This window comes from Lepidochelys olivacea, assembly GCF_965140295.1.
Source record: "Lepidochelys olivacea isolate rLepOli2 genome assembly, chromosome: 1".
NCBI classification, from domain to species: Eukaryota; Metazoa; Chordata; order Testudines; family Cheloniidae; genus Lepidochelys; species Lepidochelys olivacea.
In genome coordinates this window covers 25,451,342-25,467,357 of record NC_140411.1, presented here as the reverse complement: position 1 = coordinate 25,467,357, position 16,016 = coordinate 25,451,342, and the positions used below count along the sequence as shown (strand labels likewise).

Sequence of the window (16,016 nt, the reverse complement as noted above, 5' to 3'; positions counted from 1 at the left end):
ACGTGACAGATCTGCAGTCAAAGTGCAATGGGTGCACAGCTCCCCCAGGAACACAGGCTAGGACAAAATGGATGCTTGCTCTGTGTGATTCAGTGTTTATTTCCAGTCTGATTTGTTTGGTTACCTCTTATCTCTACAAAGCACACAGCATAGGAGTCTTTTAAGCTGTGTGGCTTGATGGATACGTCACTAGTGAGCTACTTATGCACAGTGGAATTACAGTGCCACTGGGGGAAATAATGACATGCCTATTTATTCACTTTATTTGCTGTGTTTAATAAAGCTGGTCATTAAAATGCTAACCAGCCTAGATAGGATGTGTCTTTACACTTGCCACCACTGCTCTCCTGCTGATTGTTCAGAGGCAGCTGGAGCTGTCAATCAGGTTGAGCCCAGGAGTCCTGCCCACTAGTATCTTGCCAGAAATGTCTGCCTTTGCGGAGGTGGATAGATTGCTCCATTCAGACCTCTCCACTACTTCAGCCGTGAAACACATTGTTCTTCCATCCTATTTTCCTTCCGTTGCTTTCCTCTTCCTCTCCTGCTACTCCCCCAATTACTGCTCTCTCCTTCTCCGCAGCTGGGGAAGCTCAGTGGGTGGGCAGCTGCAAATTGCAGCTGTGGCAGGGGACCACCCAGGTTCCAGGTACAGGGGCTCTCTTTTCCCCTCAGCTTCAGGCCCAGCCTGTGTCTTCAGCTCGCAGGTCCCACAGGCTGTTGGAATTTGATGAGGGGGACTCTACAGAACCGCCTCCTCAAAGCAGCACTCAGCAGGCAGCAGCAGCTGAAGAGAACAGGAGGCCTGGCACTGAGACAAAATGCACTCAGTCCAAGACTGATCCCAACAGCAGCTCAGCTGACGCAAAGTAAGATCACCAGCAGTAAAACCAGGCTCATCCACCTGCCAACGAGCACACACGATTAAGGAGGGCAGGTGAGTAATGCCAGTAGAGGATGTCAGAGGTGCTCCTCCTCTTTCCTGTGCCCCATGACCTCTCCCTCCTCAGAGGTACTGTTCTGAATATGGCTGTAACACACACAAGCAGGCCTGATCCCTACACTTCAGGGAACCCTGCTCAAAAGTGTGGTTTGAGCCTCGCTAAAAAAAGTAAAGGGAGCCTTAAAAGAGGCATATCAAATGAGCAGTGAAAGGGCTTACCTGCTTACTCCCACTGTACGACTTGTGTGGGTCTTCCTTCAAAAGTGATCCCGAGCATTCCAACGCTTCATTCAATCTAAGGAGGGGAAAAAAAAGAATTTCCTCATCTCTTCTTCCCCTGGACTTCCACACTTTGTTGGGAAGACCTTTGCCTTAGAGAAGAGGGACTCCTTGAGTCTGATTCAGAGAAATATAAAGCAGGATCCAGGGCACATTTCTGCCCAACCCTGTATAATAGAGTAATTCAGATCAAGAGTAAAGCTTATAGATAGCAACCCACCAAAGCCATCCACACCGAAACTCCAAAGGAATATAGAAGCATCAGCTTTACAGTGCAAATGGCCAGGCTTCCTTTGGTTGTCCACCAAGTTGAGGGAAATGGATATTGCTGGCAGTGCCGTTTTCTAAGCGATCAAGTGGACAGAAAGGTTGAGATGACATTCTCGAGAAACTGTACATTCTTTATAGGCTCACTGAGGCTGTCCTTATAAGCCACTTAGTTCACCCAAGTGTTTGTTGCATTGTGCAAGAAGTTGGATGGTTTGCAGTCTTCGAAGGATAAAGGAACTTGGGCCATTTCAAAAAAATTTCTATCAACCTGAAATTGCCAGTTGCCCAAGTGACCAGTGCCAGGACACACACACAAAGCTCCAGTCAGGGAAAGTCAATTACTAGATAAAGTAGCTAATATTATTCAGCACTTTTTCAGAGAGAATGATTATTTAGAGAGGTCTTCAAAAAGGTGGCGGCAGAGAACTCTGAGAAGGGATGCTTGTTATCAGTTTTCTTTGCATTTGAAGAATCCTTCTTGGCAGAAGGGTGGAGGGGCCTCTGATTAAACAGATAGAGTAAGACAATGCCCTAACTACATTAGTTGCATAAAACAATATGATTATTTCTGTTCAAGTCTGTATGTGGGCACAGTAGGCTAGGAATAGAAATGGCTAAAGTCAGTTTAGGTGCCAACCTTAGCTAATTGAGTTTTCTCCAGAAACAAGACCACCCACACCTACACTTGCACTAAAATAGCTAAATCAGTTTTAACTGAGACCTTTTCATTTCCATGAAAGTTTGTGTGCAGACCACGACTTTGTCAAGACTTGGATAAGAAATCCAGAATAACACCACTGAAATCGGCAACATAATTTCGGATTTTCAACGGTGTAACTGGGGACTGAATCTGGTCTGTACAGTTTTAGGCAGCATTTAAAAATATAGTTTCATTTTATTCTGCTTTCAAGAAATGTATAGTTTTAAATGTGTAGCTCTCTGTTTTAGGTTGTCTCATAAACATGGAATTCCATGGGTTTTATGTATAGTTACATACTGTAGCCAACAGATGTTAGTAAGAAAATAAATGACTTATTTTCAGCTTGCACTGGTGTACAATATATTACCCACTGTTAATAAGAGAGGAAGACAGTATATTCACATAGTACAACTAAGAGCATTTCACCAAATTATTTATATCAAGCTCAAGTAATCCATGGGAATGACAATCTTGCTATAAAGTTAATAGAGAGTTTCCAGTTTATGTGACTTTCAGTATGTTTCCTTCTCGTTTATCCCCTCCGCAAAGCACAGTCACTGCCTTCATGCTTCCTTTGCTAATTCTATAATGGCATCTGACTAAAGAGCATTACACATTCTTTTAGATATCTAGAAACACAAGGAGCAAAACAATGCAGAATTTTGGTTACATCAACAAAAACAAAGGGCAAAATAATATTTGCTAAATTAGTAAAGAGAAAAGGTAGAGGGGAAAACATTCATTTGTGTTGGCTTCATTTCTGTTTTTTTTTTCCTTTCTTGAAGACATTGGTTTACTATTCATAAATTAAAAAATATTGAAAGCCCAGTTAGAAGATTAGAAAATAAAGAGTGGAAGAGAATAAGGAATGTACACAAGCTATTGTTCTACCAGAATATGTGGACACTTGTAGAGGGAAGATGTGAATGTTAGGGACTTCAAAGGCCGCATTTAAAGCCTTAAATTTCTTGTACATGTTAGGTCACTGTAAGCCAAACTGGCTGAGAATAAAATTTTTTAGGTGACAGGTTTTGAGGAGATCTTCCAGTACATAAAACTGAAGTTAGCCACCTTGTAAAAAAGAAATAAAAAACACAAAAATGTTTCACCACTAAAGACCTTTCTTTGAAAAAAAAAAGGGGGGGGCCCAATTTGTATTGTGTGTTGTATGTTTGGCACTGTCTTGAAGTTTGCATCCCTGGATTATAATCAATGACCCATCCAGCGAAGAACAGCATAACCAAAAGATTTGCACGACAGAGTAGCATATTAATATATATTCTGTACTCCACAAGACATTTTGGCATTCATTTGGAAGCTGAAAAGAGTAAATATACTGTCCCCATGAGAGAAACTGAGAGGAAGCAAAGTTTCTTGGTAAGAAGAATCCCTGATCCAGAATATCACTGACCAAAAGGTTCCCATCACTCAACAGAACATGGCATAGTCCAGCCCAATAAATATAAACAACTGTTTGTGATATTCCATTAGCAGACATCATGGTCTATGTTGTCCGTGTTTATCTATTTATTTCTCTATAAAGCATGCACTTTGTGGTGTGATTTAGTTAACTTGGCACTATGTAGTTGGAGTAGGAATTGAAAAGGTGATACTTTAATCAATCCTTCCCCTCCACTCCCCAATCCAAGGTGCAGCCCTACCAAACATCACACAGCCCTCAAAAGATAAGATCAAATTACTTTTACAGAGAGATTAGCAAGATCAGTTCTTCTTATGACATTATTAACACTGCATTAGGTGATAGAATAGGAATTAGGAGCAGCAGGATATAACAGAGAAGCTGGATGCCTGAAATTAATGTTCTAATTATTGCTGAATGTACTGTTGTTGACTTTTCATGTCTGGGCTTTTTTTTTTAATGGATACATTGCTATTCACTTGGTGCATGCTAAATTCAGCTGGTTATAACAAGGGACTTGAAATAGTTAAGGGCCAACCCATTCAGTCATTCCTGAGGAAAATTCCATAAGTAGCCAATGTTCCTTTTTTTAGCCACAGATGCAGCTAGGTTGAGCCCTTACCTCTAATGCTGTGTGAGGGGCAGTGCACAGCTGCATCCATCAGGCTGGCCCACAGAAGGAATTGGAACACAAGGGAGTCACAGCTGCTCCATGAAAGAGTTAATTTACTGCTGAGGCTCTCCCAGGTGAAAATTACTTCTCCCAGTTTCTCTCCTCCTCATGCTGGCTCAGCTCTTCACTCCCACCCCCACCCCTCTCATTCAAGACTGTCAGCTTCTCTACTAACTGGTCACAGAGGTGCAGGGCTCAAGAAGTCTACTTGCACCTGGTACAAGTACAGTAACCCAAGAGGCCATGCAGGTAGATGTGGGGGGGGGGATATTACTCCTATTGCTTTCTCTTTATGTCCCTTCACAACCACATAGGGCTGGTCCGGCATCTGGCTGTTAGTGAATAGGAATCATGTCAGGCCCTTTGGCTTAAAGGAGCAGGCGCTAGTTATGAATCAGAATGACAGAACAGTGAAGAGTAGAATGGATCAAAGCTAAGGATAAGAATGGGCTGTTTCTTCTTGCCCTGTTTAAGGGGCCGCACATTGGTGTGTCATCCCTGGCGCAGCAGAGGGATGGAACAATACATTAGGTAAACATGAGTCCTTCCCTGTTCCCTCCTTCCTTCAAGGGGCTAGTGATTTGCTGCTGATCTATTCTAGTCGCACATTACTAGCCTCCTGCCCCCGCCCCATGGAAGCACAGCTCTTCTGGCTTGCGTGCGGAGGGTGGTGGGGGAGAGAACCAAAGCTCCACTCACTCCCCACCCACTTGCTAGGAACTGGGGACCTGTAGGTGCACAGCATCCACTTCCTTGTGCAGGCCTGATGTCCAGTGAGCTGTGTAGGAGTGCAAAGAGGGCTTGCAGGAGTGGAAATGGAGTATAATTCCCCCTTATGCAGTTATGCACCCACACAGGTTATCGGACAGCCTAGCCTTAATTTGCTTCCAAACAGCTAATACCCTAGAGGTTTAGGTTGTGTTCATCTGTTAGAGTTTGTTTGTAAAAAAAAAAAAAAAAAAAAGGTGTCACAGTGTGTCATGTTACATGATCGACTGTATCTCCATATATCGTAACCATAGATATGAATCGACCAGAAGGAGTTCTTTTGTTCACACTCCCTGGGAGGTTTTTAGATCCCTGGAAGAGACAGTGAATCAATAGCAACTCCCTGCAAACTGCAAGCACCCTATGAAGCTCTATACAAAATTCCCATTGTTCTAGTACTGCAAACTATTTCATAACAAACTAAAAAGTTGAAGTGTAGTCACTTCCAGCTTTAATACACCTTGTTTAAGATAATTTGTTCTAGCACAACCAGGATCTCAAATTTGCTTGTCTTTCCAAAACTATTAATGGTTGTTGCAAATATTTTGGAAGCCAAAATAACTTGTTAAAAAATCCGTTATTTTGTATATAAATCATGCCTGTATGTAATTTTGTATGTATGGACCTATGTTTTTATTGTGGACATCATTTCTTAGTCACATTCTGTTTTTCTGGAGAAATATTACCACTGCTCATGGTCTTTTTTTAATCCTAAGAGCCACAGGTGAATGTATGGGAGTTTTATGGGCATGCCCAGGCACACGCCCATGGCCAATCTGACAGAGGGGGGAAGAGGTGAAAGGAGCAGTTGCGTACTGTGTGTGAGAGAGATCTGGAACCTGCTCACTCTTATAGGGGGATGTACTGGTGCTGGGGAGGCTCTGAGCAAACAGTAAGGGGAGATGTCTCTATGATGAGGGCCTGAAAGGAGATCAGTTTTGGAGGAGGGGAAAGCAAGATGTTGCCACTGTTTCTCACTGTCTGAAAACTCATCCTGCCATTGGGCCAGAAAAATGGCCCTTGTACAGTTTGTGGGTCACTTACTTCCCTCAAGGACAATCTCCTGCTCTGAGCTGACCTGCAATTAAAAATCCTGGGTGCATTAACTGAGTGACATACCTGACCCAAGCCTGAAAATGAAAACTGCCCACCAGTCTCAGTCTCCTGCTAATGTCACTGCTTTGATGTCTCCAGAGCGGATGCATCATGATCCATTTGTGAGTTTTGTTCTGAGACCGAGGTGAGCTGTAAGGGAAAATTGCCACACTATTATTACACAAATGTCTATAAGACAAGTATCAGGGCCAGGCTGGCACAACTTCATTTCTCCTGTTCTTCAGTGATGTTTACAAGGCAAGAGACCAGTTGTTATTTTCAGCCTCTGCTCAGACAAGCTGGACAGGTAATGCCACTGGGATTTTTAAATACAAGTCAGCAGCTTCTCCAGAAAGCAGTATATAATCAAATTTCACTTGACCAGGCCAGATTGTGGCTGCCCTAACTTGCCAAGCAGTATGATCTTGTTTTCCTAGCCTGGGATTACCTGAGATTAATACACTGAAGAGTCACTTTGTACCCCTAATACGAAAGAAGTAATGAGAATTTATTTGTTGTGGGAAGTTAATTCACCAAGTTATTGTAATCATTGCAAGATGAGCATCCTCGTAGCAGGTTGCCACTTGTAACCTCTGCTTAACTGGTGCATGCATCAGTGCTTGTTCTTTTTCGTAGCAGAATATATTGTTTTTACCATCAGCTTTACAACGCGTCTGACGTATACGTGCCAGAATGTCAGCTGTCCCTGTTCGTGATTTAACGAGCTAGTTAAAGTGAGTCATTACAATTAAAAGCTAAATGTAAGCCAGCATCTTCTCTCATTTTCATTCGCAGCTCTAATGGAAAATCGGTCACATGGGCCCAGAATGAGAAGAGCCGCAGCAGGGGAGCGCACCTCTGGCAAAGGCTCTCAGTCCACATCAACAAAAAGGAGAACCCTAATCAAACCGCCGTGATCAAGCCCTTTTCGAAGAGCACAGATAGTAGCCGACACAGCAGCAGTGCCACATTTCCAGAGACCAGTGCCAAAATGCTTTATGATGTCTCAGAAGCAGAGGAGCAATACCCAGCTCAGTTCCAGCCACAGACCCCCTCACCTATCAGCACGGTGAGCCACAGGACTGCCTCCATTAGCCGAACAGATGATGATGTCCCCATATCCCAGACAGAACGTACCCAGCGAAGCAGTTCCTCCCAAGGCTCTCTGATGGAGCAAATCAGCAGTGTGGTCACACGCTTCACAGCCAACATCAGCGAGCTGAACTCTATGATGCTTTCAACAGCCACACCGGGGGCAATGGTGGCCACTCCTCTCTGCTCTTCCTACCTTATCCCAAGAGAGATCCAGCTTCCTACAACAATGACCACTTTTGCAGAGATCCAGCCGCTCCCTGCCATTGAAGTCAATGGTGCATCGCAGTCTGCTAGGAAACCTTCATGTGGCAGCATCAAAGAAGGTACTTCGGAGGCACCAGCGGTGAAGCAAGATCTTGAGGAGTTGGTGGCTTTAACTCCTCCCTCACCTTTTAGAGACTCCATTGATTCTGGGAGCACATCTCCCGGCTCTCCAGTGTCAGAATCAGCGCTTTGTATCCCATCCTCCCCGAAGTATGACACGCTTATCATAAGAGATTACTCTCAAAGTTCTTCTTCATTGTGAATGTAGTTCAAGACACCATTGGATCTCGACAGCTACAAGCAGATAGAGCGGGGACAGCCAAGCCTTCAAGATCTCCAGTGTTTACACAGATACAGTGATAGGCATTGGGTCATCATGTAAAGAACGGAGGGGGCAATAGAGAATTATTCGATAAATGGAAACATCGGATTAATTATGCTGTGTTAAAGAAACAAAACTTTGAGCAGATTTTCGTGGCCTTACAAAACATGGGCTTTTAAGAAACACTGCATCTATTTTTGAGGGCTTATAAGGAGTCTGTTAAATCAGTTACATACCAAGTGCTTTGCTTTAGTATAACAATGAACTGTGTGTACAATATATGAAAAAAGTAGACTGTAAGCGACTGTACAATGTTTTCTTTATTTACTCCGATTCCTTACCCAGAAGTGAACCTTGATCTATTATCAAGAATAGAAGACCAAACATTGAATGTACATTTTCTAACAGACTCAAAACCTGGCACCAATGTGTCAGGCTCTTTTTTTTTTCTAGGAAGATCTCAAAAAGCAGTAACGTATGCTTCATAACGACCAAACTCTTGCTGAAGCGTATCATGCTGGTGATACGCTACGTGTAGATAACAATAAACTGCGGCTTTGCAATGTGTGACTGCAATATGGAGGGCTTTACAAGTGACTTCTCAACCTACAGATTTGTTTATGAAATTCTCTTCTATAAGTATTAAAAGTTCAATTTATTCACATTGGATACACCTTCATAGCAACAAAATGTGAGGATGATTTCCTGACTCTTTCACCACGTTGCCAGCCAATGATGGAGTAGCAAAAAAATATTTTCTGGAGTACTGTTTTGTAATTCCCTTATCAGGACAAGTGTTGAGGAGAATATTCTGTTTCTAGCAGTATTATTGAGCTATAGCATAGCTGCATTCCCTTGTGAAATTAACACATTTTTATGGTCATTCTTATGGTAATATTGCCAGTTAAAATACCATGCTTATACAGGCTCCCATATCCTTTGCTTTTAAGGAACAGGTAAACACTCTATGGGTTTTCTCAGTTTTTATAAAGGTAGAATACTGAGAAAGCAGTCTGGATTATAATGAAGGAATACTATCAATGGAAGGATTGTCATGATCATAATTCATTTATGAAAAAAACCCTGTGGCTTAGAGGTGGTTTAGCTACTCTTCAATAAGCAACGATTTTAACTCTAGTTAACTGCAGATGCATTGCAGCTATGAACTGTGACAAAAGAAGATTTTCAAAGCAATACAGAGTATATGTTCAAACAAGGGGGACCTAATGAAATACAAACTAACAGAGTCTTTCTTTGTTTCTTAGCAGCTCATAGAAGAGGCGAGGGAATTATTGACATTTTTTTTCCTGTATCAAAATATTTACTAGTACAGTTTAGTACACTTCATGCTGTCATGGCATTTTTAAATACATGCAGGAAGAGATTTAAAATTTGAATAGAAGCAACATAATTTTTGATAGCTATGTGTAAACAATGCCCAGTATAATTTGCTTTCTCCCTTCCCTCCCCCAATGACACAGCTATCCTCAGGTGCCAAAATTTTGTGGTTTTTTTTCTTATAAATAAGGATAGTATGAAGCGGTGGGTGATTTACTGTAATTCAAAGTCAAGTTGATGCAGCCTTATATAGAAGATAGCCTTATGGAAGGGAGCCTCGGAATAAGGCTGCTGTGTATTATTTTTTAAACTCACTAATCTTATTTCTTTGCAGCTCTGCAAATACTTTTCAATCAAATTGTTTTTTTTTCAGGCATTTTAAAACAGAAAAATTTCATATGATTAAAAAGTGAAAGCACATTTGTTCATTTCAGCAAAGAGTATTACTATTCTATTGTTAAGTTAGCTCTGCCATGATTTTATACCATACATCCCAATTCTCCATTCAATTAATTTTTTTAACAAAATATCTGAATGATACAACTATAAAATAACACCCTCCCCTAAACCTGATCCAGTACATTTTGCTCAAGGAATAGTAATTCTTTATTTAATAACTGCCTGTGTCTTATGAGACACAGACCTTTTAACTTTTCTTGGTCCATCTGGAAAAATGGGCATTTCAAATCAGGAACACAATATATATGTTCTTAGTAGGGACTCTAAACCTCTATGAAACTATCTGAAATATTGTACATGGAACATTTGCAAGGTACTGTATATGTTTTCCTTTAACACAGAGCTGCTTTCATTCGTGGATAGTTTAGGTGGGTGGTTTTCAAAGGGACTGTATTATTATATTATATATTAAGTGCCCCTCCCTCCTTTCCCCTCCCCTCTTCTCACTTTTTTCCCTCCCCATACCCCGCCACTCCTTAAACAAATGTGTCAGTTGTGTAGCCTCCTTTCTCATGCTGGCAGGTACTTACACAATTATCCCTCAATGGGATTGCTTGCATGAGTAAGTGATTACCAGCCTGAGTGAGGATTGTACAAGTGGTCCCTTAAAATGTGTTGTTAATCAATCTTCTTTAAGAAAAAAGAAGGAGTAAGAGGGGAAGGCTATCAAATCATGATACAATATAAATAATGCATTCACTGTTACACAGCTCCTAGGTCATAATTCTGAAGAATCATTCAGTCTAACTGGCCACTGTTGCTGTTCAGAGTTTGTTCATCTTTTTTATATTGCCAATAATGCATTCATCCCTCAGTTTAATGGTTGGCTACCACTTCCATCTGTTGGTTGATTAGGACCCTAACATTATACTAGCCATCTTTTAAACACTCTTTGCTTTTGTCACTAAGGATTCACTTTCCTTGTACTCCTGTTTGCTGTAGAGGAAGTTCTGCATGCTCAAGGAATTCAAGACTGGCCCTGTTGAGATAGTACTTTTCTTCTCTGTTTGACTTCCAAGACTTTGATATCTAATCAGCAATGAAGAATAGCTTGTTATTAGTACTAGGCATGGGATGGCAGAACACATTTTGTTGGGCAGGCTGGTCCTTGGATTTACTTGAATTTTATAGAGATAGGAGAAGTTTTGTGGGAATAATGAGGAGCAACACAAAGGACTTAAGCATTGGAAGAGTCAGAGGCAGCTTTATGGAACTGCAGGGTCCCAAGCAAGAGTCCAGAGGAATTGGTGGAGGAAGGGAGAGAAATTGGAGGTTCTAATAATTATTTTCCTTGCACCACTAGTGTACTAGATTCTTTACAGGGAGATGTGAAGACAAGGTTCCCACCTGGAAGACCTCACAGTATGAATAAACAATGTGCAAGTAGATGATGGGTTACCTTCCAGTTCTGCTGCTGGAAAGGAAATTGTTTACACTGCAGGGAAAACACTAACATTCTTGACAGTGAAGACACCCCCAAAACCCCACACTTGTTCTGAAGGCCAGCCCTGGGAGAGTGCAGGTCTGAGCCCTCTCTGGAAGCCATGCTTCTGAAATAAAGTGAGCAACTACAGCAGCCCAGTTACAAGCATTTGTGTAAAGTGCTAGAAAAAATGAGGCAGAACTGTATTTGAAAATTAGCTGTTTATTGTATGACTTTGGAGATGTATCCCCTCCTATTTCTCACCTAAAAATATCTAAGATACTTGGCGATTGGCCTCCTATAGATATCTTAGACCAGAGGTTCCTAGATCATGGTCCATAGAGCACTTGCTCATGGCTTCTGAAGACCTGGCTAATCACATGGTGCTGGCTCCTTCTTCTGACTTCCTGCTGTGAAACAGCATTAAGTGATAGCTAAAAATATCTTAAATACTTTCCTTAACTTACTTGGGCAGATACGCAATTGCTATGGTTGGTACAGGAATGTTTGTGATCACAAATGGGAGGGGAGGTCGTCTATGTGAGTGTGATTAGGAGGAAAGGTGATCCATGAGACAATCTCTGGATTACCATGTGGTTCACATGAAAACATTTGTGAACCTTTACCTAGAGAGCAAAAGAGACTAGATAGAGAACATAGGTGCAAATGTTGATGCCTCAGAGAAAATTATCTTTATGCTCATTACTACAGCCAGACCCCACCAGACAGAAAGAGAGAAAATAGGGGAAGATTTATCGCAAATGCCAGTTTCTGAGAGAAGTCAGATTACTGTGTTTGCGATGAGTAATTATGGCTAGATCATTATCTCAACAGACACCAGTGGAAATCCACTGAGGTCTTACTCCAGGTTTACATCAGTGTAAATGAGATCTGAGTCTAGCCATGGACAGTGAAGTGTAGACATTGACTGTTTATTCCATCAGGGGATGGTAGGAGGAAAGAGATTTCTTAAGATTTTGCTTGATCCATACACCATAAATAGTTGATTAGATTAATTCTTAAGAGAACTCTTTTAGTTCAGTGTCTAGAACTTTCCCCATGGATTTGCTTTACCATTTACCTAGCAGGTATCCCTATAGACAAATAAAATTGTGGTTGGAAATGTCAAGGGTTGTGCGGATAATTTATCCATAAGTAGGAAATGATTTATCCATAAGTCATGGCTTTACTGTTGTTTCCTGATTCCCAGAAAGAGAATTAAAATGTTTCCCCAAGAGTCGTATGCTACACTCCCAGTATGTACGACACATGTTGGAACTTTGACTGAACTACCCGAGGTCACTTTTTTGCTACAGCTTATCATTACACGTAAGCTGTTGAAATCTCTGTAGTTGCCATTTACAATTTTATACTGTGAAAAGAATAAATAACTAAATAATACAGATCAGTGAAACATAAAGGTAAGTAAGAAATTCATCTCCTTGATGACTTGGCATACGTGGCTGGTTTTCTCTTGTCTGAGCAACGACAGTGCAAACTCTAAATAATAAACAGCTGAGTCACTCTGATCTGCCAAATGGGAATAAATATACTATGTATATTATATGTACTGATAGGATTCAATGGCAGCTGCTGGTGATATTTGTAATTTGACCTCTATATAGAATATAGATGTTTTAGAGAGATGGTGCCAATTCTAAAAGATTTGTGTGGGCTACAAGTGCTTGTAATTATTATTATTATTTTTATTTGTTAATAACTTATTATGAAAATCTGGTTTTAAACCTTCTGTGAGTGTTTGTCCCTTTCTTATGTTGCTGCTTATACTATTAAAACAATAGAGAATGTAAAATTATTTTGATGTGAACTGAAAAAGATTTTTCATAAAATTTAACATTTTTATCAGCTTTGGGTTTTGCGGTCTACCTGTATAAATGTAATTTATTTTAGCATTTAAAAATACATTTGCTTGTTTCTCGGTTGTCTACATCATGTTATAGTTGATGTTTATGTAGAGTCAGGTACTTTTTGAACAGTATTAAAAAATCCTGTGATATGACTTAAACTTTGATTTTTTTAATAAGATGTTATTCACATGTTTTTCTGTGGATCAAGTGAGCCAGCATACTAACGGTTTGATGGTCATACAAATGCCCACATTCTGCAAAGAGCTAACCCCTCCCCACCCCATAAACACACACACACACATATGCACACCAGCGTGCATAATTCACAAGGGTGGGTGGGATTATCCCAATTATAATTAGCAATGTTGGCCCTGATCCATAGATTCATTCATAGATTTTTAAGGCCGGAACAGACCACTATGACCATCTAGACTGACCTTCTGCATAACACCAGCCATAAAATTTCACCCAGTAATTTCTCCACTGAGCCTGCATTTTGTGTCTGAGCTTGAATATATCTTTTAGAAAGACATCCAATCTTGATGTAAAGACTTCCAGTGATGGAGAATCCACCACAGATCTTGGTTCCAATGGGCAGTTACCCACATTGTTAAAAAAGTTGTGCTTTGTCTTATCTCTAGCCTGAATGTATCTAGCTTAAGCTTCCAGCCACTTGATCTTATTATGCCTTTGTCTGCTAGACTAAAGAGCCCTTTCCTCTTAGTAGTCTTCCACACTCCATTCCAAAATTCCCCTCTCCAGTGCAAATCAGGAATAATTTCACTGAGCACAGTGGAGATTGGTACCAAAACAATGTAGGCTCCCGTTCTTCTGAGCAGGGCCTAAGTGAGATGAGAATCAAGCCTATTATTTTTGGGAGAAGTTCCCATAAAGTCTATTGGAGTTTTCTCTTTGCTACTTAAGGTTGAAAGGGAGGGCATTCAATGGCACGAAGGGCATGCCTCCAACTCCCGATAAAAATCACCCAGCTGTCCTTTGTGCCTTTGTTCAGCTCAAAAAATTCAGATCTCAAAGTAAACAATTCCACTGCAGGGAGAAATTGCTTCCAGAAAAATACACTGTTACATTTTAAATTGACAGTTGTTTAAAAAAGCAGGAGAAATTTTAGCCAAGTCAGCCCCATGCAGTTGAAGGTATGCACGTTTTAAACACAATGGGTTATTTCACTGAGTTATATTTGTTTGCTCTAATGTCTGGTAGATGCACGTTCTGTGGAACACTGGCTTACTGTCCTCTTGGCAAAAGAAAACCTACCTCCTTCTGATGGCAATCTCCTACTAACAGCTTTTCTGCTCCTGATTTGACACTAGTATTAACCAGGTGCCCCACTAGAGAGGCTAGTAAATGACATCACTAACTTGAATCCTGTAGTTATTCTAATCATAACAATATCAGAGTTCACCGCCCTTACATGGAGCTCATAGAAATATTGTGTGGCACCACAAGGGAGTAAGAGGGTGCAAAGTGCACTAATTCCCACTACCTGGATCACAGGAACAGTGTAAGGGGGAAAGTGGCCCCCGGGACAGGTGCTGCATAAGTAGACAAATCAGGGCAAAAGTGGGTGGAAGCTTGGCTCCCCCTTCCCCAAACACCTCAGACCTGGTGTTTGGTACTTCCCCACAGAGTAAAGAGGAACCTGGAACACAGATGGTGAATCTCAGAGTTACCATGGCCCAGATCTTAAAAGTCATTTAGGCACCTAACTCCCATTGGTTTCAAGGCATCTAAAAACCTTTGAGGATCTGGGTCCAACTGCCTTCAGGTCTTCTCCAGGACCGGGCAACAACATGCCTCCTCTTGTGAGGGACTTGTGATGAAACCACAGTGGAGTGCATTATGTATTAGTCATGGCATCAGAATTAGACTTGGTTCTTTCCAATAGCTGAAGACTTTAGTGATGTATTTACATTTATCCAGAGAAGTTAAATTTGTAAGCAGCATCTGGTTTTTAGTGAGGTCCTGTATTTTATCCAATTTTCTAGCAGTCCAAGAGGGTCAGGTTTCTTGCTCAATATCACACAGTAACTCAGAGTTCCACTTAGCTTCAAACACTCGAGCCCCACGCTTCCCGGTAACTTGCTGACTACCGTACCCCATGGCTTCCTTAAATAACGATGAAAGGAGCCCACTGTTTCACTAGTAAGTATTGCCAGTTCTTTTCAGACACAGGCCAGCAGGTCTGCTCTCTGGAGGGAACTAGGGACTGTAGCTGAGTCTGGAGCTGCCAACAGGAAGGAAGCACCACAGGTGATGGGCATCCAACAACTTTGCTATAAGAAAGGCAGCAAGCTCCCCGATCCTATCGTGCCAGTGCTCACTCAGATTGGATCTGCAGGAACTGCCTCAAGGGATGAAGGGCGAATTCAGTCTCTGAGGCCATTCTGTTCACCAGAGAGTGCCAGCAAGGCTGCTAGGGGGAGTTACTCAGCCAGTGCAGCAGAAATGAGTTCCAAGGTGTCTCCATGAAACTGCTGCTGCTGTGGGGCCTGCTGTATTTGTGTTGCATATATGGAATAAGTAAGTTGCACAGAGCTGTAGTGTAAAACTGCACTATGAGACACAAATTAAAGCATTCATTGAATGGGTTAATAACAGAGGATTAGAGAACTTAAATGACATAGGCAATGCCGGAGAGGGATGTCAAAGATTTGAAGAGAGATGGAGTGCCAATTAAGCAGCTGGATAGAAGGCAGCTGTTTCAGATGGCAGGAATATGATGAGATTGTTGGAGAGAACAGAGAGGGGGGTAGCTGCTATATGCAAAGAGACCAGGGAGAGAAGTAGAGACAGACATGCTCCAGACATTGGCTTGGAGTAAGACCATGGAGTGTTCTGAGAAGGAGAGAATTTTTTAATTGTATCCTGAAATTAACAGGAATCTTGTCGAGGTGTTTGAAGACATGGGTGATGTGGTCACGCTCCTTGGTACACAAGAAGAGCTGCAAGCAGCATTCTGCACATGCTGACACCTGAAGATCTAGGATTTGGGGAAGCCACAGACACAGATATAAACAGTGCTGGAAATGGCGTCCAGGCATTGGACTGTGTCGACAATATTCCAAACGTATGATTGGGAGA

At 41.5% G+C, this 16,016-nt stretch overlaps 1 protein-coding gene across 2 annotated transcripts in view; it reads left to right on the top strand.

Annotated features, from left to right (window-relative positions):
- Positions 1–12,905, top strand: part of GRM5 (glutamate metabotropic receptor 5) — a 330,163-nt gene extending 317,258 nt beyond the window's left edge. Inside the window, exon 10 of one of the 2 annotated variants that reach the window (XM_084632778.1) lies at positions 6,941–12,905. In XM_084632778.1, the coding sequence (XP_084488904.1) occupies positions 6,941–7,766 (826 nt within the window). In that variant the 3' untranslated portion in view covers positions 7,767–12,905. The remainder of the gene's footprint in view (positions 1–6,940) is intronic. The other variant, XM_084632779.1, reaches the window with a different exon arrangement.
- The last annotated feature ends 3,111 nt before the right edge of the window (positions 12,906–16,016 follow it).